General features: G+C 34.5%; 1 protein-coding gene across 14 annotated transcripts in view; it reads left to right on the top strand.

The window, feature by feature from the left end:
* The window catches only part of NOL4 (nucleolar protein 4), a 364,258-nt gene extending 338,904 nt beyond the window's left edge, over positions 1 to 25,354 (top strand). For all 14 annotated transcript variants that reach the window (XM_023647625.2, XM_023647624.2, XM_070275624.1 and 11 more), the window contains one exon: positions 23,420 to 25,354. In XM_023647625.2, the coding sequence (XP_023503393.2) occupies positions 23,420 to 23,613 (194 nt within the window). In that variant the 3' untranslated portion in view covers positions 23,614 to 25,354. The remainder of the gene's footprint in view (positions 1 to 23,419) is intronic.
* Positions 25,355 to 26,765: the final 1,411 nt, after the last annotated feature.

Below are 26,765 nucleotides of genomic sequence, written 5' to 3'. Positions count from 1 at the left end.
AGCTGATTGTGCTTAACTTTTAAATCTCTTGATTTTTGACAAAGCAAAGCAAATATTTGGTAAGAAATCATTGAGAGAAGGAAGGCACATGTACTCTATCTCCAAACACTGCTTCTTAAAATTCTAGATTTCTTGAATCTATATTTTTACCTCCAAGGTCTATTGACTAAAAGGATAATAAGGAGAATCTTTCAGCATAAATACCTAGTATTTCACATGAGTCATTGTTTCCTTCATAGTTTTGGATAATTGTAAATGTGCACATTCTTTTTTTAAAAATGCATTTATACTGTGATATAAATTATATATAACATTGTGTAAGTTTAAGGTGTACGTGTTGATTTGATACATTTACATATTGCAACATGATTACCACCATGGCGTTAGCTAACAACTCTATCATGTCACATAATTGTTTCTTTTTTGTGGTAGAAACAATTAAGATCTAGTCTCTCAGCACTTTTGAAGTTTATAGTACAGTATTCTTGTCTATAATCACCATGCTCTGCATTAGATCTCCAGGATTTATTTATCTACTAGTTGCAATTTTGTACCCCTCAACAACATATCCCCAATTCCCCCATAGCCCGCAGCCCCTGGTAACTACCAATCTACGATATGTTTCTATGAGTTTGGCTTTCTTGGAGCCCACATATAAGTGATGTCATTCAGTATTTGTCTTTCTCTGACATCTCACTTAGCCTAATGGCCTCACAGTCCACACATGTTGTTGCATGTGGCAGGATTTCTCTTTTCTCATGGCTGCATAATATTCCACATATAAAACCCACAACTTCTTTATCCATTAATCCATTGACAGACACTTAGGTTGTTTCCATATCTTGGCTATTGTGAATAACGCTGCAGTAAACATGGGAGTGCATATATCTCTTCAAGATCCTGTTTTCATTTCCCTTGGAAATATATCCAGAGGTGGAATTACTGGATCATATGATAGTTGTATTTTCAATTTTTTGAGGAACTGCATCCTGTTTTCCATAGTGACTGAACCAATTTACATTCCCACCAACAGTCTACAGGGTTTTCCTTATCTCCACATTCTTGCAACCTTTGATATCTCTTGTCTTCTTGATGATATCCATTCTAAGAGGCATGAGGTGGTATCTCACTGTGGTTTTGATTTGCATTTCTCTGATGATTAGTGATGTTGAGCATCTTTTAATGTATCTGTTGGACATTTAGATATCTTCTTTGAAAAAATGTCCAGTTCCTCTGCCCATTTTAAAATCAGATTGTATGTTTTTTGTTACTGACTTATATGAGTTCTTTATATATTTTGGATTTAACTGCTTACCATATATGTGGTTTGCAAATATTTTCTCCCATTCTATAGTTTGTCTTTTCATTTTGTTGATGGTCTTTTTTGTTCTGAAGAAACTTTTTAGTTTGATGTAGGTCCCGCTTGTTGATTTTTGCTTTGGTTGCTGTGCTTTTTGGTGTCATATCCAAAAAGTCGTTGCTCAAACCAATGTCAGGGAGCTTCTTCTCTATGTTTTGTTTTAGGATATTTATGGTATCAAGTCTTATATTTAAGTCTTTAATCTATTTCAAGTTAATTTATGTAAGTGATATAAGAGGGGATTTTGATTTCATTTTTCTGCATGTGTTTCTCCAGTTTTCCCAACACCATTTGTTGAAGAGACTATCCTTTCCCCATTGAGTGTTCTTGGTTCCCTTGTAAGATATTAATTGACTATATATGCAAGGGTTTATTCCTGGGCTCTCAATTCTGTTCCATTTGTCTATTTTTATGCCAGTACCTATTGTTTTAATTACTATAGCTTTGTAATGTAGTTTGAAATCAGGAAGGGTGATGCTTCTAGCTTCATTCTTCTTTCTTGTGATTGCTTTGGCTGTTCAGAGTCTTTTTGTGGTTTCATACAAATTTTAGGATTGTTCTTTTATTTCTGTGAAAAAGGCCATTGGACTTTTGATAGAAATCTTGTTGAATCTATAGATAGCTTTAGATAGAATGGGCATTTTAACAATATTAATTCTTCTGATCCATAAACATAGGATATGTTTCCATTTGTTTATCTTGAATTTTTTTGATCAAGATCTTGTAATTTTCATTGTACAGATCTTTCACTTGGTTAAATTTATTCCTGAGTATTGTACAGTTTTCTTTTTCAGATGTTTCATTGTAACTGTATAGAAACACAACATTTTTCATTTAAATAAATTGAATTTAAAAAATCAGTGGTTTCACATTTCTCATGGAATCCAAATTTATTACCATGGAAAAAAAGAAACACAACTGATTTCTGGATGTTGATTGTATATCTTGCAACTTTACTTAATTTGTTGATTAGTTCCAACAGGTTTTTGGTAAATTCTTTAGAAATTTCTATATATAAGGTTATATCATCTTCAAATAATGAGTTTTACTTCTTCCTTTCTGATTTGGATGCTTTTTATTTTTTGTCTTGCCTAATAGCTCCAGCTGGGACTTCCAGTATTATGTTTAATAGAGTGGTGAGAGTGGGCACCCTTGTCTTGTTCCTGATCCAAGTGGAAAAGCTTTCAATTTTTCAGCATTGAGTATAATGTTAGCTGTATCCTAGACAATCTTTATTATGTTGAAGTATGTTCATTCTATACCCAGTTCACTGAGAGTTGTTTTTTTGTTGTTTGTTTCTTTGTTTTCCTGAGGAATATTTGTCCTGAGCTAACGTCTGTTGCCAATGTTCTTCTTCTTACTTAAGGAAGATTTGCTCTGAGTTACCATCTGTGCCAGTCTTCCTCTATTTTGTATATGGGTCGCTGCACAGGATGTAGGTCCATGCCTGGCAACCAAACCCAGGCCACCAAAGTAGAGCAGGCTGAACTTAGCCACTAGGCCATGGGACTGGCCCCTGTTGAAGGTTTTTATCATGAAAAGATGTTCTATTTTGTCAAATGTTTTTTCTGCATCTATTGAGATGCGATTTTTTTCTGTCATTCTATTAATGTGGTATATCACATTTATTGATTGGCATATGTTGCACATCCTTGCATCGTGGGGATAAATCCCACTTGGACATGATGTATATAATCCTTTTAATATATTCTTGAATTCAGTTTATTAATATTTTGTTGAGAATTTTACACCTATATTCATCAGAGATAATGGTCTAAATTTTTCACTTATAGTGTCTTTATCGGGCATTGGATGATGTTTGCCTCATAAAATGAGTTTGAAGTGGTCCCTCCTCTTCAATTTTTTGGAAGAATTTGAGAAGGATTGGTATTAATTCTTCTTTAAATGTGTAGTGGAATTTGCCTGTGAAGCCATCTGGTCCTTGGGTTTTCTGTGTTGCAAGGTTTTTGATTACTGATTCGATCTCCTTATTCATTATTAGTCTATTCAGATTTTCTATTTCTTCCTGTTTCAGTCTCTGTAGGTTGTGTGTTTCTAGGAATTTATCCATTTCTTCTATGTTCTCCAAATTGTTGGCGTATAGTTGTTCATAGTAGTCTCTTATGATCCTATGTATTTTTGTGGTATTAATTGTAATGTCTCCTCTTTCATTTCTGATTTTGAGTCTTCTCTCTTTTTTTCTTATTCTGGCAAAGGTTTGTCAATTTTGTTTATCTTTTTGAAAAAACAACTCTTAGTTTCATTGAATTTTTTTTCTATTATCTTTTTAGTCTCTATTTCATTCATTTCCACTCTTATCTGTATTATTTCCTTCCTGTGGCTAACTTTGACTTAGTTTGTTCTTCTTTTTCTAGTTCCTTGAGATGTAAAGTTAGGTTGTTTGAGATCTACTTTTTGTTTTTTTGGTGAGGAAGATTGGCCCTGAGCTAACATCTCTTTCCAATCCTCCCCCACACCTTTTCTTTGGCTTGAGGAAGATTGGCCCTGAACTAACATCTGTGCCAATCTTCTTCCAGTTTGTATGTGGGTCACTGCCACAGCATGGCTTGAGTGGTGTAGGTCTGTGCCTGGGATCTGAACCCTGGGCCAGAAAAATGGAGTGTGCAGAATTTAACCACTATGCTAACAGGCTGCCCCCAAGATCTACTATTTTAACACATGCATTTATCACTATAAACTTCCCCCTCAGAACTGCTTTTGCTGCATCCCATGCATCTTGGTATGTTGTGTTTCCATTTTGATTTGTTTTGATATTTTTTTTATTTCCCTTGTGATTTATTCTTTGACTCATTAGTTGTTCAGGAGTCTGTTGTTGAATTTCTACATATTTGCAGATTTTCCAGCTTTCCTCATGTTGTTTATTTCTGGTTTCAAACTATTGTGATCAGAAGAGATATTTCATATCATTTCCATCTTCCTTGATATGCTAAGGCTTTTTTTGTGTCCTATCCTTTTGTGTCCTATGATCTATCCTGGAGAATATTTTGTGTGCACTTGAGAAAAAGGTGTATTCTGCTAGTGTTGGTTTGAATGTTTTGTAAATGTCTGTTAGGTCCATTTGTTCTAATGCATGGTTCAAGTCCAATGCTTTCTTGTTGATTGTCTATCTGGAGGATCTAACCATTGCTGAAGTGGGGTATTGAAGACTCTTGCTATTATTGTGTTGTTGTCTGTTTCTTCCCTCAGATCTGTTAATATTTGCTTAATATGTTTAAGTGCTCTGATGTTGGGTGCATATGTATTTGGTTGTTATATTTCTTCATGAATTGATTCCTTTTTTATTATATAATGAACTTCTTTGTGTCTTGTCACTGTTTTTTGCTTAAAGTCTATTTTGTCTAGTATAAGCATTGCTAATCTCATATTATTTTTGTTCTATTTGCATGGAATATCTTTTTCCATCCCTTCACTTTGAACCTATCTGTATCCTCAAAGTTAAAGTGAGTCTGTTGCCAGCAGCATGTAGTTGAGTCTTGCTTTTTTTATCCATCTAACCATTATGTGCTTTTTGATTAGTGAATGAAATCCATCTACATTTAGAGTTATTGTTGGTATGTAAGGACTTACTAATACCATCTTATTAATTTCTTTCTGGTTGTTCTGCATTTCAATTGTTTCTTTTTCTGTTTCTGCTACGTTTGTAAATTGGTGATTTTTTGTGGTGGTATGCTCTGTGTCTCCTTTCTTCTTCCTTTGTGAATCTTCTCTAGGTTTTTGCTTTCTGGTTACCATGAGGCTTGTATAACACATCTCATAGATAAAACAGCCCACTTTAAGCTGATAGCAACTTAACTTCAATCACCTACAAAAGCTTCGCCCTTTTACTCCCCCCTTTATGTTTTTGATGTCATTATTTACCTCTATATGTTGTATTCATTGAGTTATAGTAGCTACGATTATTTTTCAATTAAGTGATTAACACATCATCCTATTACAGAATTAGACTTTTCTAAATCTGACTGTATATTTACCTTTGTGTTACCAGTATGTTGTATGCTTTCATATGTTTTCAAATCAGTGATTAGTCTCTTTACTTTTCAGCTTGAAGACCTGATTTCAGCATTTCTCGTATGGCAGGTCTAGTGGTGATGGACTCAGCTTTTGTTTGTCTGCAAAAGTCTTTATTTTTCCTTCATGTCTCAAATATAACTTTGCCAGATAAAGTGTGCTTGGCTGGGAATTTTTTTCTTTCAACATTTTGAATATATCACTCTGTTCTCTCCCAGCCTAAGAAATCTGCTGATTTCAAGGTTCCTTTGTAGATTACAATCTTTTTTCCCTGCTTACTTTTAGGATTCTTTCTTTATCTTTGATTTTTGCCAGTTTTATTATAATGTGCCTTTGAGAAGGTCTTTTTGCATTGAGAAAAGCAAGTGATCTGTTATCTTTGGGAACTTGGATGCTCAAGTCTTTCCCCACGTTTGGGAAATTCTCAGCTATTATTTCTTTTAATAAACTTTCTGTCTTCTTCTCCCTCTCTTCTCCCTATTGAATCCTAGTTATTCCAATACAGTCATATGCCATATAACAATGTTTCACTCAGCATTGGACTGCATATATCACAGTGGTCCCATAAGATTAGTAGCATAAAGCCTAGATGTATAGTAGGCCATAACATCTAGGTTTGTGTAAGTACACTCTATGATGTTTGCACAACAACAAAATCACCTAAGGACACATTTCTCAGAATGTATCTCTGTTGTTAAACAATGCACAGCTATATTTGTTTTGATGGAATCCCATAGATCAGATAGGCTTTCTTCACTTTTTTCATTTTTTTCTTTGTTCTACTCTGATTGGGTTATTTCAAAATTTCTGTCCTCTAATTCACTTATTCTGTCTTCTATTTGCTCTAATCAGCTACAAATGTTCTCTATGGTGATTTTCATTTCATTCATTGAATTCTTCAACTCAAGAATTTCTTTCTATTTCCTTCTTTTCTATGATTTCTATCTCTTTGGTAAATATGTCATTTTGTTCATGTATTTTTTTTTTCTGATTTCATTGAATTGTCTGTCTAGGTTTTCTTGTAGTTCATTGAGTTTCTTCAAAACAGTTATTTTGAATAGTTTATCAGCTAGATCACAAAATTCCATGCATCAGAGTTTAGTTATTGGACAATTATTGTTATTTTTTGGTGATGACCTGTGTTCTTGATTTTTCATGTTCCTTATATTTTTGCATCGCTGCTTTCACATTTGAAGTAGTAGACACCTCCTTAAAACTTGACTAGTTGCCTTAAAGTGGAGTATACTGTTAGCTGGTGCTGTTATAGTTGGGATTTTCTTTGCCTTCTGACTTTTCCAGAAGGTGGTGCTATAGCTCAAGTTTGTGGTTTCTCCCTTGCCCACAGAGCCTTATCTGTTTTTCTGATAGGACTTCATTTAATGGACTTGCTCTTTCCACTACTCTCAGCAGCATACACAAGAAGCAGGCTGCATAGTGAGGGAGGTGTGGGTTTAGCACTTGGGGTGTTGGGGGTGCCCATGGACCTAGTGTGGAGATACTTGGGTGAGGTACTCTCCGAGGCTCATGGGATGAATTCTTATTGAAGTACTGGGTGCAGTCAGCAGGAACTGCATCCCTTTAATGTCCTTTGATATTCTTATCTGCCTCTTTCCCAATCTTCTCCTTTGCCCCATTTATGGAGATCCTGCCTTGGTCCTCTGGGTGTTGCTGGAGAGAACAGCTTTCTCCAACAGCATTCTGTACAACGGGGATAGCCAGGCACCCACTGATCTTTTTCTCTGCTAGAGAGGTCACCACCACTGGATAATTTAGTCCTGTGCAGTGTTTCCTTGGGTGGGAGAGGGTGGGGAGGCACAGGGAAAATTCCTCTCACCATCTCCACTGCAATCAAACTCATACCTTTTATTTTGCTCCAATGGCATGTTGATATCTCCCCTTGGGAAGGTTGGAGTGCTCCAAATTTTGTCTTATCTGTGGGTGTCTGCCCAGATCAGCACTCTCCCAGTTTTTTCCAAGCCTCAGTGAGAGGACTTGGGTCAGGATTGCTGCTCTGCTGGTTCTGCAACCCATACCAAGGTCTGTCTGCCTATCACTGGATGCACAAGTCAACAAGACTCCTCCCGAGTCTCCTGGCATATAGTGCTGGATCCTACATTTCCCACAAAAGTGCTTCTGTTCATGGATGGATGTCTAATTTATTGTTCAAAATGGGGGACAAAAAGGAGGAGCAGCTTAAGCCACCATGATGCTGATGGCACTCCTGGATATTCTTTAACAGGCAGAATAGCCATGCTTGCTGATCTAGCTTCATTTTAATGATTCAATAGTTGATTTAGTTATAGTTGAATATTTGCTAGACTTCTATCATTTATTTTTTCACAAAGTTAGTGTTTTTTCTCTTCTTAACCTTTAATTATTAGATTTTAAGAGCCAAATGGATACTGCAGAGGTAGCAGGATCTACTCAACCTAATTTCACTCCCAATTCCAAGGCAAAAAGTGTAAAATTTACCTCGTATATATACCACTTAAACATCTTCTTAAAATAAGTATTGAGTAAAATTTGTTGAGACTCTTTGCACAAAAAAAAAAATAGAAAGATCTGACAATTTTTAAAACAAAGCAGGCTAAACTATCTCAACTGTACTTTGTTCTATAAATATATAACTTATAAACTCGTATATATAGGAAACTATAACCATCTTTTATCCTATAATATGATTTCCATAGTTGTTATTACTTATAGTGAACTTTAAGGGATTTAAAACATGTGAATAGAAACTATATCAGACATAATTTTGGGTTACTGATTGTTTGGATTACTGATAGTGATGAGAATATTGGAAAGTTGCTAAAAAAGAAAAAATTTCTCTAATTTTGTCCTTTAAAACAGTGACACAAATTAACTATTATACCAGACTGTAAGCAATTTTTACTAAAAATTATTGCCTAACATTATGACCAAGCTGAGAGTCAGTTGTAGATTTTTATATTATTACAATATTACAGTTGCTAAATATCAATTTGATTGTTAATTATTAGAAATACCAATTCTAGAAGAGTTACTTCACTAATTCACATATATCTTACCTCATGAGCCATCAGTATTTCTGCTATGGTTGTTGTTATCCTAAGTTTTTTAATCACTGTGGTATAAATACTGTGTGTGGGTGTGAGTTTAATATCCGAGAATTTAATATAATTCATTTTGTCATTGAGCATATAGAAAAAAAGGCAACTCTTATTTGTATAACAAGTATGTATCTTGTGGTAAACATGTCTTAGATAACTATCTCAAAACATTAAAAGTGATTTAGAATACCCGCTATTTGAGATCAGAGGGGAAATTATCTTGAATAAGATATATGAATGTGATGGTTATTTTTGTCAACTTGACTGACCATGGGATGCCCACACCTTTAACCAAACACTATTCTGGGTGTGTCTGGGAGAACGTTTCTGAATGAGATTAACATTGAATTGGCAGGCTAAGTAAAGCAGCTTGCCCTACCTAATGTGGGTGGTTCTCATCCAATCAAATGAAGAACTGAATAGAACAAAAAGGCTAAGAAAGAAGGAACTTCTTCTGCCTAACTGGTTGTGCTGGGACATCAGTCTTTTCCTGCTTTTGGACGTGAACTCAGGAATCAGCAATTCTTGGGTTGAGCCTGCCAATTTTTGGCCTGGATCTACATCATCAGCTTTCTTGGGTTCTAGCTTGCCACCTGCAGATCTTGGGACTTCCCAGCCTCCATAACGAAGTGAGCCAGTTCCTTGTTACATGTATATAATTTATATACACACAGACACACACACACAGACACACACCCTGTTGGTGGTGTTTCTCTGGAGAACCTTGATTAATCCAAATCACATCAACTTGAATAAATCCTTAGACTTTAACATAAAGAATCCCTGAATCCTACATTATCACTAAGCACTAAAGGTAAGGGTAGGATCCAAGTTAAGGAAAAGATCTTATTTAACATTTAACATTCATAATTTTATTTCCCCTGCTTCAATAATATGACAGATAGACAAAAGCAGTCATATTATTCAGTAGTATTGGGGATCTCAGTGAAGGGAAATGGTTTACCTAAAATTGTATAGCTAGAAATTTTCTGCATTAGGATTGAACCCAGGTTTTCCACTTGCTAGTCATAATTTTATTGCTATATGCTACATCTTTTTATGTGGATAATAAATGAGATTTCATCATTCATAGATGAAATCTGGTCCAAGTCCAACTACATTAGGTTTTTACTATTTACTTGAGTTATCAGTGCTTTAACACAAGTAGAGTTTCCATCTAATTTATATCTTTCAAGTGTCTTCAAATATTTCTTGAAATAGGTTGAATAAATACATATAAACAGATACATTCTACAACTGGCGTTTAAAAATTGTGTCTTATTTATTTTTTTATTCCCTTAAAAATGGAGCAAAATAAAAGTGTGAAGGAATAAATCACATATTAAGTCTTTCCTGAGGGTATTTGGGAGGTTTTTATTTTATCACACCCCTTTTTTACTACACTTGCTACTAATCCTTCGAAATTCCTGAAAAGTTAAGAGTTGAACATTGGCCAGAAAAAGAAAAACCCAAGGCTCCAAGGCATTTTGATATTTTTGACCTCATGAGCTCCCTGAAAATTTTTTTTGAAAACCCAAAGCATCTATTTATTTTTTGTTTTGTTTTTAGGGATTGCTTCCTATTACTTAAAAAATATATATACATATATTAAGTATATAAACCCCTAAATAATACAAAAATTCATTATGTCCTAATGTAGTATGTTTGATTCAACTGAAAGTTAAAAAGTAACTCTTCTCTCTCTCTGCTATGATATTTGTGTCTTTTTCTACAAACCAAAAATAGGGAGTAAACAAAAGCATGCTAGATGTCTTCCCCCTCACAAATTTCTAAGACTCTCCTGGGACAATGACTCATACTTTTAGGTCATTCTACACTTTATCAGAGTGATTAGTCAGGTCTCTAGAAAATATTGAATTTGAAGTTCAAGTGGAAAGGCCAAACAGTGAATAAACCCAGGCAGTTTAGAACTGAGTACCAGGAATTAGCAAATGTAAGTAGAAGAAAGATTAGAAAGGCCAATGGGAAAAATAACGGAGTCTTTTCAAATTGATTGTGTAGAAAGACTCATTGAGATTAGAACAAAAATGCTGAGAGCTCCAACGGCAATTTTTCTCTTTGGTTTTTTTTTTTCCTAAAGCAAGGTACATTTGGATGGGAAAAATGAAATAAAACAAGTGGATTAAGACAATGGGGAAAGGTGAAATATAGGAATGCCTGGTGAAGGGGAAATTTAATACTATATTTAAAGGCAAGTCCAAGAGATTTGCATTTCGAAGTATACGAAGACTCAGTTAAATTTGTCTCAGGACAGTCATATATAATTTTTTTTAATGTATGGAATATTGACACTTACAGTCTAAAAGAAATAATCAAAATTGCCTTCAAATCAGCATGGGGAGTATATTGTGACGGAGCTCTAATTCAACCTGTAATTGCTGTCAGTGTTTGATCCTTAGTTTTGCTAGACAAAAGACATAATTTGGGAGGAGAGGAGGAGTGATCCATATCGTCCTCTTTTCTCCCTTGCGTAATACCTTAAACTGCTGCTTGCCTTGACAGTGATATGTATCTTGCTTTTTGTGTTTTCTTAGATATCTACAGAATTTGTATCTCAGCAACTTGATACATGTTTTACAGATAAACAGCCTGTTCTTTGGTAACCTAATGTTGATTAATTAGTGTTTATTAAGCAGAGAAGAGTAAATTTGACAAGGTCAAGAGGAGTTAAGTACTTAAAAGCACAGTCATAGTATACTTAGATTTAGACCTAATTGGTTGAAAATGGCTTTAGTTTGACATAGACTTCAGAAGAAACAAACAGTTCCCACTGAACGATAGCATCTGACCTTGTCTCTGAACACCTCACCATGTTCTGTTGTAATCCATTATTTGTTAAAGAACAGAGTCTTAGGTAGGTGCATAAATAAAATATACCTCTATTTTGATAGGAAAGACCCATACAAAACAACCTTTTAGAAGTATTGAAAGGAAATTTTTAGACCTCTGTGAGTGTGTATGACACATTAATGTCAAAAATTGGCTTTAAGACAAAAGCTTTGGAGCATAAACAATTAATTACCTACTAATGAAGGGAATATTTCCTCAGAAAGTGGCAATTGTCTAGAAACTATATGCCCCAATAACATGACCTCAAAATTAATAAATAAAAAATTAACAAAATTACAAGAAGAAATTCATACACCCACAATCATAGCCATAGACTTTTAACACACTTCTCTCAGAAACTGATGGACAGAAAAGTCATTTGGATTTGAAAAAAATAATTAAAATTTAATTTAATGACTATATCTGGAACTTGCCTCCAACTATGTGAAGAATACTAATTTATTTATTTATTTATCTTTTGGTGAGGAAGATCAGCCGTGACCTCACATCTGTTGCCAATCTTCGTCTTTTTGCTTGAGGAAGATTGTCTCTGAGCTAAAATCTGTGCCCTTTGTCCCCTACTTTGTATGTGGGATGCCATCAAATATGACTTGATGAGTGGTGTGTAGGTCTGTGCCCAGGACCTGAACCTGTGAATCCCATGCCACCCAAGCAGAGTGCATGAACTTAATGGCTATGCCACCAGGTCAGCCCCACCTCCAACTACCTGATACACATTCTTTCAGACACCTAAGCAAATGGTGACAACCAAAGAATCATTGACATACTGATGGCATTGTGTTCAGAAATATTGATAATTAATGAAGACGAAAACACTACACATTAATTTGTGGGATGGAACTAAAGCGGTATTTTAGCACACGCTGTAGAAAAAAATAGAAAATTAACGAGCTACTTATTTAACTCAAGAAGTTAGAAACAGAGCAAAGAAAATACAGCCTATAGAAGAAAATAAATGGAGAAAAACAATAGAAAACAAAGGAGCAATAGAGAAGACTAACAAGATCAAAAGCAAAATCTTTGAAAAAATTAAAGTATTAATACCTTTATGCTATGTTTGTATCTCTGAATTTAAGTATACTGTGTTTTACAAAAATAATTGACCAATATTTACTCAAAAAGGAAGAATATTCCCAATGAACTCATAATGATTAAATAAATTGAATCAGTATTAAAAAAATCAACTCAGATGGTTTTATAAATGAGTTTTACCCAAACTTCAAGAACTAGATAATCTTCATTTTAGAAAAACATTTCTAAAAAAGGGGGAAAGAAAGAGAAATGGAAATATGCAAGTACATTTTATGATGCTACTGTAATCCTATCATCAAGAACAGTATTAAAAAGGCAATTATAGTGCAACCCCTTGTGAATCTAAATGTGCTTATTAGCATGCTGAATCTAGGAATGTGTATCTGCAATAACCCAGCCCTGTGCTGGAGGATTTATATACATTAGCTAATTTAGCCAAGATGCTGAATAATAATTGTTAATTTTTTTACTCTTTGGCAGAAAAGTATGAAAATATTAATAAAATACCTTTATTAAACATCTAATGAAAATATGAAATATAAATGAGCCTACAACCAAAGTAAGTTTCCAAATAGTTCATGTATTAGTCAAGCAGGGGAAGTCACTTTACTTACTGATGGTGATTTTATTCAATTATGTTTGATTGCAGCAGCTGAAGAAATGTGTCCAGAGAAAATAAACGTGTTTGACTGTTAGTATTAATAGCAAAAACAGTGCTTAAAGGGTTGAAGAAATTGAGATATTGGCAATAATCAATTAAAAAACAAAGCAACTGATTTCAAGTGGTTTTCCTCATCGTTTAATAATTTGAGATGTTATTGATACTTTTGTTATTTATTTGAGGAATCAATGATGAATTTGAAATGACAGAAGAATTAAGGGGATGAATGGAACAAGTATAGCTGAGAATATTTTCAAAGTTAAGAAAAACTAATTCCGTAAAATCTGAAGTGGAGTCTGCTAAGATGCGTGAAGCAGAAAGAGGCTTATTTGGATAAATTTACAAACTTTTTAAAACACAAGGCATATGGTCATTCTTTGAACACTTCATCAGCAGGTACATTGTAGAAAACATTTGAATATGTCATGTTATTGAAACAGCAGAGTCAACTTTAAACTTCATTTGTTCTCATCAATGTAATTGTCAGTTCTGTGAAATTCTGTCTGAAACAGAGTCAGAATATCCTAACTTGTCTGACCACACAGCTGTTTTATGGCTTTGTGATAAAGTTTTACTGCAGTTTTTTCTCCGGTCAAACCTAAAATCGACATTTTTCTGAAGAACAACAACTGCCCTCAAGCTTTATTATCAAATACTAAATGGCTATTTCCAATTAGCTTTTCCTAAGGAATTCACAATATTTCCTGATGAACTCAATCTAAAATTACAAGGAAAAACAGTGCTTATATGTGAAGCTTATATTGTGATGAAGACATTTTGCTAATACCCAACATTGTTTGAATCACAAGTAACAGCTAGCTGCTTTATAAACTTCCCATATTGTCAAAGTTAACACAAGAACTTAAATCTCCATTCCCATTCAAATTTCCAGTGGATATACTTACTGACCACACCCTACATGCTCAGCAATGTTTTTTGGACCTTAATGCAAGTGCAAAGTAAATTCCCATATTTCAAAGTCCTTTTCACTGTGCAACTCAAGAGCTTCCAGCTTAACCTTCAACTGGAAGTAATTAATCTGCAATGCATTGACATGCTTAAAGGCAGGTAGCAAGAGAAGAATCTAATAGAATTCTATGAATGCTTTCCAAGTGATGAATACACTCAGTCAAAATCATATTCTTGTAGACTGATATCAGTATTTGGAAATACCTATCTGCATAAAATGGACATTTTCAAAGGTGAAATTCATAAAATCTCTGTACAGATCCACATTAATAGATGAACATTTGCAATTGATTTTGATGAGAGAACATTAAATTTGAACCCCATTAAGCAAAATATTATCCCCTCTTCTAAGGAAAAGAATTTCGTTCTCATTAGGACCTGTATTCCAAATGTATATATACACACACATATATATATGTATATATATACACACACATATATATACATTTTTTCAATTGTTATATTTTGAGTTTGTCCATAAAACTTTTGTGAAAATTTATAATAGCCATTCTAACAGATGTGAGGTGATATCTCGTTGTGATTTTGATTTACATTTCCCTGATGATTAGTGATGTTGAGTACCTTTTCATGTACTTATTGATCATCTGTATGTCTTCTTTGGAAAAATGTCTAGTCAAATCCTCTGCTCATTTTTGATCAGATTGTTTGTTTTTCTCTATTGACTTGTCTGAGTTTTTTAATATATTTTGCATGTTAACTCCTTATCAGATGCATGATTTGTAAATATTTACTCCCATTCAGTCTTTTCATTTTGTTCATGGTTTCTTTTGCTGTGCAGAATCTTTTTAGTTTGATGTATTCACACTTGTTTATTTTTACTCTTAGTGTCAAATCCAAAAAATCATCACGAAGACTGATGTCATAGAACTCACCACCTGTTTTTTCTTCTAGGAGTTTTATGGTTTCAGGTCTTACAACCAAGTCCTTAATCTATTTGACTTGATTTTTGTGTATGGTGTAAGAAAGTGGTCCAGTTTCATTCTTTTGCCTCTGGCTGTCCAGTTTTTCCAACAACATTTGTTGAAGAAGCTATCCTTTCCCCAGTGTACACTCTTGATTAATTTGTTGTAAATTAATTAATCATATATGTGTGTGTTTATTTCTGGGTTTTCTATTCTGTTTCACTGATCTATGTGTCTGTTTTTAATGCCAATATCATCCTATTTTGAGTACTATAGCTTCAAAATATAGGTTGAAATCAGGGAGTGTGATGCCTTCAGCTTTGTGCTTCTCTCTCAAGATTGCTTTGGCTATTCAAGTTATTTTGTGGTTCCCTACATATTTTAGGATTGTTTGCTTTATTTCTGTGAAAAATTCCATTGGAATTTTGATAGGAGTTGCATTGAATCTGTAGATTGCTTTGGGTAATATGGACCTTTTAAGAAGAGTAATTCTTCCACTCTACGAGTGTGGAATATCTTTCCATTTATTTGTGTCTTTAATTTTTTTCATTAATGCCTTATAGTTTTCAGTGTGCAGGTCTTTCACCTCCTTGGTTAAATTTATTTCTGGGTATTTTATTCTTTTCAATGTAATTGTAATAGGACTATTTTTAAAATTTCTCTGATAGTTCATTATTAGCATATAGAAATGGAACTGATTTTTGTATATTGATTTTGTATCCTGCAACTTTACTAAATTGGCTTATTAGCTCTAACAGGTTTTTTTTGGTGGGATCTTTAGGGTTTTCTATATACAATATCATGTTATCTGCAAATAGTGATAGTTTTATTTCTTCCTTCCTGTTTTGGATGCCTTTTATTTCTTTTTCTTGCCTAACTGCTCTGGCTAGGACTTCTAATACTATGTTGAATAAAAGTAGTGAGAGTGGACATCTTTCTCTTGGTCCTGATCTTAGAAGAAGCTAGAAGCTTTCAGCTTTTAACCATTGGGTATGATGTTAGCTGGGGCTTGTCATATATGGTCATTATTATGTTAAGGTATGTTCCCTCTATTCCCACTTTGTTGAGAGGTTTTATCATAAATTGCTGTTGAATTTTGTTAGATGCTCTTGCTGTATTATATATTGACATGATCATATGGTTTTATCCTTCATTTTGTTAATGTAATTTGTTACATTGATTGATTTGTGTATGTTGAACCATCCTCACGTCCCTAGAATAAATCCCACTAGATCATGATATTTGATCCTTTTAATGTATTGTTCACATAGAGTGACTGAATAGATTAAACAACAACAACAACACCCCTCTATATGCTGCCTATAAGAGACTCACTTCACATATAAGGATGCACACAGAGAAAGTGAAGGGATGGAAAATGATAGTCCATGAAAATGAAAACTAAAAGAAAGCTGGGGTGGCTATATTTCTATCAGACAAAATAGATTTTAAGACAGATAGTGTAATAAGAGACAAATTCATTACATAATGATAAAGGAGTCAATTCAACAAAAGAATATAGCATTTGTAAATATTCATGCACCCAACATAGAATCATCTAAATATATAAAGCAAATATTAACAGACATAAAGGGAGAAATAGATAGCAATATAATAACAGTAGGGGACTTTAATATACCACTTACATCCATGGATAGTTCATCCAGATAGAAAATCAATAAGGAAACATGGGCCTTAAATGACATATTAGACCAGATGGCCTTAACAGATATATACAGAACATTGCATGCAAAAGCAACAGAATACACATTCTTCTCAAATGCACTTGGAATGTTCTCCAGCACAGGTCATATGTTAGACTACTAAACAAGTCAATAAATTTGAGAAGATTGAAGTCATATCAAGTATCTTTTCTGACAGCGGTAGTATGAAACTAGAAATCAACCTCAAGAAAACTGGAATATTCACAAATATGTACAGATAAAACAACATGTTACTGAATAACCAATGGGTCAAAGAATAAATCAAAAAATAGCTTGAGACAAATGAAAATGGAAGTAGAGCATATCAAAATTTATAAGATGCAGGAAAAGCACTTCTAAGAGTAGTTCATAGCAATAAATGCCTACGTTTGGAAACTAGAAAGATTTCAAATAAACAAGTTTACACCTCAAGGAACTAGAAAAAGAAGAACAAAGCCCAAAGTTAGTAGAAGGAGGGAAATAACACAGATCAGAGTGGAAATAAATGAAATAGAGACTCAAAACACAATAGAAAAGATCAATGAAACTAAGAGTTGTTTTTTTTGAAAAGGTAAAGTGACCTTTAGCTAGACTCACCAAGAAAACAAGAGAGAGGATTCAAATGAAAGAGGGGACATTACAATTGTTACAACAGAAATGCAAAGAATTATAGGAGTCTACTATGAACAATTATGTGCCAACAATTTGGACAATCTAGGAGAAATGGATAAATTCCTAGAAACATATAACCTACCAAAACTAAATCATGAAGGAACAGAAAAGCTGAATGGACCAAATACTAGTAAGGAGATTGAATCAGTAATCAAAAACCTCTCAACAGAGAAAACCCCAGGACCACACAACTTCAGTGGGGAATTCTACCAAGGATTTAAAGAATTAATGCTAATTCTTCTCAAACTCTTCCAAAAAATAGAAGGGGAAATACTTCCAAACTCATTTCACAAGGCCAGCATTACCCTAATACCAGATGAAACTCTTCATATCTCAACTACCCAAGCTGATAATCAGAGGACCTGGTTTCAAAGAATAATGTAGAAAGGATATTCAAGTAGAACCTACAAACATTTCATTATTGTTTCTGGTATTTCTTTTTTTGTCATTCATGGACTGATGGCCATTTATGAAAGATGCTGGGAATCAGAGGAAATCACTACTACCCAACTAAAATAATAATCGGGGCATGTAATTAACCAGGATCAAATTGAGACTCTACCAATGGAGGGACCAACAGACACCACCTTAGTATGATCTTATATTAAACCTGGACATTTTTAGGCATATGGATCTTTTAATGTCTCTTGAACATTTTTAAATAGAAATAGATTCTGGCTTAAGAAAAATAAAACAAGAGCCAGCCCTGATGGCCTAGTGGTTAAAGTTGTGTGCTCACCATTTCAGCGGCCCGAGTTCGCTTCCCAGTCACGGAATCACACCACACATCTGTCAGTTGCCATGCTGTGGTGGCAGCTCACATAGAAGAACTAGAGTGACTTAGAACTAGGGTATGCAACCATGTACTGGGGCTTTGGGGAGGAAAAAAAGAAAGAGGAAGACTGGTAACAGCTGTTAGCTCAGGGTAAATCTTTCCCTGCAAAAAAAAACAAAATAAGACTAACTCCTCAGCTCGATCCACACTTGGCTCTAGCCAGCACCCTTCAGTGTCTCCAGGTATGACACCCTTCCCTGTTTCCATACTGTTGCTTGCTCTTCCTGTGGGGGCTTTCATTTCCCCCTGTCAAATTACTTAAATTTCCTCTGAGCTGGGCCATGGTAGTGCAGGAGGAAGAAGGACCAGGAACACTGTGTGACTTTGGGCAAGTCAATGAACCTATCTGAAACACAGTTTCCCCAACTGTAAAATGGGGCCAATCTGTCCCCACCAGACTGTTGCTCTGAGGGGCACAGTGTGAGTCCCTGGCAATGGGAAAGGGGCTGGGAGGAGGTATCACTTCTCATCCCCCCACAACTGTAGCCCTTGCTGTCCCCATTCCTTTGAGACCCCACAGCCCTTGTCTGTGCCAACTTTGATGTTCATTAAACATGGTCTCATTACATTAAAAAAAGTGTGTATATTTATCTCCCCCACCATCGTCCCAGACCACTGAGCAGGGCCTTTGGGAAGGGCCACATTGAGATCCAAGGGACCTTGACTATTTCTCCCCCCTCCATAAATTATAAGGCCTCTTCCTACTACAACCCTAAACAAACAAATCATTTAGAAGTGGCCATAAGAGCAGATTTTTTAATTTAAAAAAAGTCTTTATTTGAAGGCTAAACTAAAATCCACAGGAAATTGTTAACAGTGCATGTTTACATTTTGTCCTTAATCAGACACATTTGAATACCTTCCTACCATATGATCCAACAAGTCCATTTCTGAGTATTTATCCAAAGGAAATGAAAACACTAACTCGAAAAGATATCTGCACCCCATGTTCATTGCAGCATTATTTACAGTAGTTAAGACGTGGAAGCAGCTGAAATGTCCATTGAAGGATGAATGGATATATATGAATACACAGAATTGAATACTATTCAACGATAAAAAAGAAGGAAATCTTGCCATTTGCAACAACTTGGATGGGCCTTGAGGACATTATGTTAAGTGAAATAAGTCAGACAGAGAAAGACAAACTGTATGATTTCACTTATATGTGGAATCTAAAAGAACAACAAAACTGAAGTCATAGATAGAAAGAACAGATTGGCGGTTCCAAAGGTGAGGGGTCGGGGGTGGGCAAAATGGGTGAAGGTCATCAAAAGATACAAACTTCCAAATATAAATAACTCATGAGGATGTAATGTACAGCATGATGAATGCAGTTAATAATACTGCATGTATATTTGAAAGTTGCTACGAAGAAACCTTAAAAGTTCTCATATAGAAAAAGAAATTGTTAAGTATGTGTGGTGATGGATATTAAGCAGACTTATTATGGTGATCATTTCACAATATATACAAATATCAAATCACTATATTGTACACCTAAAACTAATATATTATAACATTATAATTTTATATGTCAATTATAGATCAATTAAAAAAATCAAGAAAATTTACTTTCTTTTCATATAAGTACCTAAATGCCTCTTGACCTGCAGGGACTAAAATATTTACTATCTGGCCATTTGTATAAAAAGTTTACCAACCCTTGTTTTAAAGCATGAGTTTAAAAATGTCATTCACTTACGTAAAATTGTTAAATGAATTGCCAGTTATCCAAGCATTTCAGAGTACGTGCTTTGGGAGTGGAGATTCTAAGTGAAGACGGGAAAGTAGGAGAAGGTTGCATGCAGCTAGAACTGATTTTTCGCCCAACTCAAGACTCACTGTAACATGTAGAGTAAAACAAACATGACTATTTAGGAAATGGACAATAACTATTTTTCTCTTTTTCAGCAACAATTCATGCAGAAAGTACTGTTATATGCAATTCTACTTTAGATTATTTTTTCACAATTTTGGATGATGACTTTTATGGCAATAATATTCCTGTATATTAGAGTTATATTACTTGAATAATACATTAAATCCACTGTGTTCTATGTCTATTCAGTTTGTTTTTAACCATAATTGGGTGTTGTTAATGACATAACACATTCTCTGTTTTTTAAGTGTCTGTTGCAGAAAGGATCTGGCACTTCTCATTTATTTATTACACAAATATTTATTGAGCCTTATTTTGTATCATGCACCGTCTCAGCTACTGAGACAAATGTGGTAAATTAGACCCAAAGGGTGCCTGCTTTCATGGGTCTTGCATTCTTGCCCTCAGTGTATATAATAAAAATGGCTATCAAAGTCTTTAAAAAAAGAATTTACTGTGTGTAAAACAAAACTTTGTCTATATCAGAGGATAATTGACAGTGAATAAGACCACAAAAGTGAATCTAATTAAAAGAGGGACCAAATATGCACCATAAATAGGGGGAAAGTATTCAGTTAATACCTCAACTTAAAAAATAAAAAGAATTATGGGTATACATTTTCATTTAATTAGAATTTACTTATAATTTAAATGTGTCCCCAAACCTTAAAAAATGAATCAAAGGTTGCTTTCGATGGGTCTTAATTTTTCTAACAATGTTGTATGTTAGCATGAAACATCTTTTCTCTCTTATTCAACTTTTCAGAATGAACACAAAATAAGTCTGCATCGTTTTGGTTAAAATGTAGGTACTTATGTAAAAATAGCCTGTCGAGTTTCTGGAATATATGCCTTAACATCTGATATTTGAATCATTTTCTCTTGAAGCATCTATTGTCATTATCCTTGCTCGTTTTCTTGTGAACTGGTCCTGCTCTTCCAGAACCACACTTTTCAGTGCTTTGTCTATGATTTGAGCAGGTCTCAAAGAATACTTTCCTGGATGTTGTTAAATTCAGCATCTTCATAAAATTTGGTATTCGACTTTATAATTGATATGCATTCTAATTGCATTATATTATTGTTTGGGTTAAGCCAAACCAGTTAAATATGACATTGACTCAATGAAGCAGAAATGAATACTAGTGACAAACAAGGAGAGGCTGTTTGAATAGTCACTAGTTAAATAGTTTGTTCATTTGTAACTATTTTAATTTTTTTGCTTCCCTATTGAACCTCATAACTCTGAAGATTTGAATAATAAACACTCAGCAAAAAGAATTCCCTGTAGTTTTGATTTATATACTCAATCCTGCTCTTATAGATACAAAAGAAAGCAAGATAATGAAGTCAGCTTTCTTCCAGAAAAACAAGAAACAGAGGTGTGAATGGCTTCTAAATTACTGAGCTGTCTAGAGTTTGCCTATGTTAATAATGATCTAAAAGAAATGAAAGCCATGTCTTAGTTTGGAAGCTTATATCCTTGAGCTGGAGGTAGAGAGTAATCCATAAACTCCAGTATTAGAATACAATCATAATTTCTCTCACTGCAAAAAGAATTAGATCACTAGCCCCACCCTTTCTCAGTTCTAGTTAAGAATGCCAATCCACAACTTGACTTGGCAGCAAAACCATCACAAAATGTTACACTTTCTAATGAAATAATGATAGTTAGCTAACCAGACACTAGATATTTACATAACTGAGAGGAAACGCCTTTCAATTTTCTTTCATAAAGATTTATACTGGTAGTCTTGAATGTAAAGCAGAAAAAGAAAATTTGAGTGGGTTCATCCAGAGACCGGAACCGCTGTTATTTCATGATGCTTTTTTAATTCACTCAGAACTTCCCAAATAAACTAGTTACTGTTAATAATTTACTTGAATACTTGCTCAGTAATTTCCGTTTGCAAGTGTGACATCCCTGCGTCTCTCCCTTTGTCTGTCTGGATCATGATTTTGTAAACAGCAGAACAAATGGAAGCTAATGCCTGCTAGGAAATCAAAGCTTTGAAAGGCCATGGCAGAAGTGGATGTAAGTTTCTCTCAGATGTCAGAGTTCTTCTGTGCTTTTCTTGCCTCTGTCCTAATTAAATTCCAAGTGAAGCTATTTGCCTCTCATGGGACATCTGCCTCCGAGCTGACAGAGTCCTTTTCTCCCTTAGGGGCAGAGGCTGCAGGAGGTTGGATCTCGACCTGTCTCCATCATGCCTCAAGGAGAACTAGAAGGAGAAAATAACATCCCTTATTTTAGTTCATGAAATGGATGTTATCTGAAAAATTATGTTTAGGAAAAATATGTTAAAATAATTTCAAGTTATAGAATCACTACAGTTTTTGAGCATACCTTTAGTTATGTGCTTAGTAGTATTTTATTCAAGGATCTTACATCTATTACTGCAAATTTAATAATTATATAAATTCCTTAATGACATCTAAGAACTATAAAAATGAACACTTAAGTATGTAATAAAACCTTATTAATAATACAAAAATAATTGATACAAAGCATCTTAATACAAATATATGAATTAAAAATAACTATAAAGTTATTTAAAAGTCTGTAAGTAAAAATTTACAAACTGTTGTCAAAAAACAGACTACATGACTTGGTTTAAATATATGTGAGAAAAAAAGTGTTGACACGTGAATGTTTTGTGCAAATAAATATAGAAGTGAGTTTAGCAACACCTGAAGCAATATTCCAAGTCTGGCTCCTTTGTGGTATTGTTTGTACTAGTCGTTTCCTTATTGTACATTTCTGAAACAAACAGTTTAATATGCCCACATTTTTAAACATTAATCAGCCTAAAGGAAAAAAGCATTGCTTGAAATGAAAAAAAAAAAAAAAATTCAACTCACGTGCCTATCGTGCCACTTAAAAGTTGTTGAACTCTAAACATGTCATTGAACTCCCCAGTCCTCAGTTTACTTTGTTCTCAGTTGAGGAGTTTGTAATCTAGAGTCATTAGTGTCACAATCTAGGATTTTTTGACTTCTGAATTGATGGGGTCTAAATTATTTGTTAATGAATATAGCAAATAAAAAATGTTTGTAATTCCCATCACTTTACACTATTACAGAGCATCTTCTACAATATGTGGAAAGTGGACATCAAATTGAATTTTCAAAAAAAGATATGCTAAGAGAAGGTTTTCACTGTCTTTCCACAATAACAGGTGATTGCCAGAGGCTGGACAAGGAGTCTAAGAGAATACCCAGCCACTCATTTTGCATCATGTTGCTCTTTAGTCTTTCTGAGAGCAGATGTATTTGATTAAAGGTATCAGTAGCTTCTCAAGAAAGAATACATGAACTAAGTCAGCGGTCATTTTCAAGGTTCTAGAACAAAAATTGTTCATGTCTAATTTTGTGATTACTTTTTTCTAGGACCCACCGATCTCAGCATGAAGAGGCAGTTGGCGACTAGCTCAGGATCCTCCAGCAGTTCAAGCTCCAGACCTCAGCTGAGTCCAACTGAAATCAATGCCGTGAGACAGCTCGTTGCAGGATATCGAGAATCAGCTGCATTTTTATTACGTTCTGCAGATGAACTGGAAAATCTTATTTTACAACAGAACTGAGTCAGATGACGATCCTATTCACTGAGGTCTAAGTTTGCAGTTTCCACTAATGACATTTTGATTTCCCAGCAGAGATGCTTCTGGTCTTACTGCACAGTCTTAAGAGAAATACTTCCATTATGCCACATTGTCCTTGATCCATAAAGTGATGTGTTAAGGTGCTTCAAAGGAACCCTGACCTCTGAAGTACTCGTGATACTTTAATGTATCAGCCTACTGCTTTTTGTTTTAGTGTGTCAGCATAAATATCTGGGGCAAAAAGGCTGTATATTCCTAATTCAAGGATAAAAGAAGAAGCTTGTGGTATAAAAAGTAGTTCAAGATCCAACTGAAATATTAGTGGAATTTGCTCCTGACTCGTTGGACTGAGAGCTGCAGTATCTGGCAAAAAAAGAGAAAAAAGCCAAAATTTCTTGTTGCTACAGGCTATAACAATGAAAAGGATCTTGTATTTTAAAAAAATATATGTAATTTTTATAAAAAGAAAACTTGTTTTTCATTCGAAATTGTCATTTTTACTTTGGTAACTTTTTCATAGGTCCTAAGAGAAAACTGTTTTGAGAAACTACTGTAAGTACCTTTTCCACATCCCTTTGCCTTCTCCTCTTTCCAAATTCTTTCTACAAAAATAACACTTGATGCTGACAAAAAAAAAAATCCTTGCCTACGTTCTTTAAATCGCCACATCAGGAACTACTTCCGAGAGAAGCCTGCATTTCTGTACTCATGCTGATCCTGAGCATGCCACTCAACACTGCATCTTTACATAATGGTTTTCATCCGAATTTTTTAATGTTAAAAAAGACATATCATTGAAAAAAAAATCACACCTTGGTTTCTTACAGCTGCTCACCCTGGATTGCCGCTGCTGTCTTACAGGCGTCCCTCTAGCAGCCACTGGATGCAGATAACTGAATGTTAAGAGGTTGCAAGTGACAATCTGAAAATTTGCACTCTTGTGTGTAGCTTTTTTTTTTCTCTCTTTCAGAAATAGTTTCCAAAAAGACCATTACCTCTCCTGATATGATTTGTATAATTTCCAGTTCTAGGCAAAAATGTAAAGAACTCTCAGTGGATGCAGCTGCAACTTACAATGAACTGTCCCCTCCTGTTCCCCACACTTTGCCCTTCTTTCTTATTTTATAGTGTTGGGTACACATGAATGATGTTTTCTTTGTGCACTGAGGCAAGCCTATTTTTAAAACATTTAGGGAGAAGTATATCAGTTTAAGCTCCTTGTGCAATTTTTTTCTGTTGTTTAGCTTTGGTTGGATTCCAAATTCTTTGTGCATTCCTGAATTTGCCTTATTTCATGTAAATTTATGTCATTCAGTTTTTGATAATGAGTTTAAGGCATCAGTGATATTTCTTATCTACTTGTTACATATAGTTTTTCAAGTAATGACTGTGATTGTGACCAAGTAATGTGCACTTTTTCTTGTAACTGTGGACATTGCTATGCTTTTTTCTTCTAGTGTTTCTAGAATTACTGTTCCTTACAGTTACGTAAACAAAAAACAAAAACAAAAAAAAGAACTTTTGTGATACTGTTGGTGAATATAATGTGAAAATCTTATTGAAATATGAGTATTTTGGAAATACATAGATGCACAAACATCTTTTAAGGTGTGGATTTAGAGTTTGCCTATTTAAATGAAAATTCAAAAATTGAGGGCTGGTATAATTTTTTCTGTTTTGTTGGGTTTAATAAACAGATTTCTGTGTTAAAACAGTTGTGAAACCTTATAAACTTTCTGAGTGATATGATACTTAACTTTCAGCAGTTTGCTTTTAAAACATGAAATGTTATTTTGTATTTACCTTTAGCACAAAATTGACAGTCCAAACTTGTATCTAAAGAATATCCTAAGGTGTCCCAGAGACTCAACATTCACTGTAATAAATAATTTATTCCAGGAAGGGTAAAGTAAATTAGAAAAGCAAGGCTATTTCATTCGATTACTTACATCTGATTTAAGAATTTATTATCTTTTATTCCTCACTTTTACACGAGTAACCTGGCTCTTTTAGTCACTCTTGATTTAACATTTTGGGAGAAACATATACCTGTTTTAAGTTCTTGTTTATGCTTTGGGTTTTGTTGTACTCGTATTTGAGGCTTTGACGTGGTTGCTATGTCACAAAATAACACTCCGGTTTGAGTTCAGCATAAGAAATCCTTAATAGTGATAATAAAGCAAATGGAGTAGAGAAGGTAAGTTCCACCAAGGAGCTCTTGTTTTCATGCCATTTTCATCTTTCATTATAACTCCCATGCCCACCCACCAAGGACCAAATTCCCAATGTCTTCTGCTTTTTGCACATTTATCTAAAAGAATGAGTGTACTGGGACTCCCATCCTTTTTGTGGGAGAGCTCAGAGGCTAAAATGCAATACTATTTTGTCTTTCCTTTCTTTTATGACTTGTACCTCAAAACACTCTAGTCCTTTTTCACACTCTGTCACAGGAGAATAAAGAGATTACATCCCCTTTATAAAGTGTTTTGGAGAAATTAAGTGCAGGTTCATATTCTCATTCAAATGAGGTGATAGAAAACTGTCAAACACAGATATCAAGTAGACGTTTCTGTCACTTCTGCCAGTCAGCTTTCCATACAACAGCAGTTTCTTGTCACATATGTGTTACTTTATCACACTGAGTAAGAAAACATGCCTTGAAATAACCACAGAGAATATAAACACAGGCAGTAACTGAATTTTCTTAAATTGTGTAGTTCAAGTAACAACACTTGGTACAAAGTGCATTCAGTCAAAAGGTTAGCCACCACTTGCTGATTACTAGACAAGGAAAGGCATTTTGTTTCCTTTACTTCTCACAGTAACCCTAGGAGAACTGGATGGTCACTGTCCATGTCACAAAGGAGGCTCACAAAGGTGAAGTGACTTGCCAGGAGCGCAGAACCAGAGCTGAAGCCATCGTTTGAACCCAGGCACTCCTGATGCCAGAGCCCCCCTCTGTCGATGGCTGTGGTCTGCAGCCTCCCAGATACTAAATAATCATATTCTGCACTGTGACTTGGAACCACGCCTTTATTAAAGTTTAGCAGTTTTATTTGTGTAGAAAAATAATATTAAAAATTCACTTGACATCAAATAAAGCATTTGATTAAACAGTGAGTTTTATCCTGCTT

Source organism: Equus caballus, chromosome 8, assembly GCF_041296265.1.
Source record: "Equus caballus isolate H_3958 breed thoroughbred chromosome 8, TB-T2T, whole genome shotgun sequence".
NCBI lineage: Eukaryota > Metazoa > Chordata > Mammalia > Perissodactyla > Equidae > Equus > Equus caballus.
The sequence above is the reverse complement of the archived record's forward strand: the minus strand, read 5'-3'. Positions and strand labels throughout refer to the sequence as shown.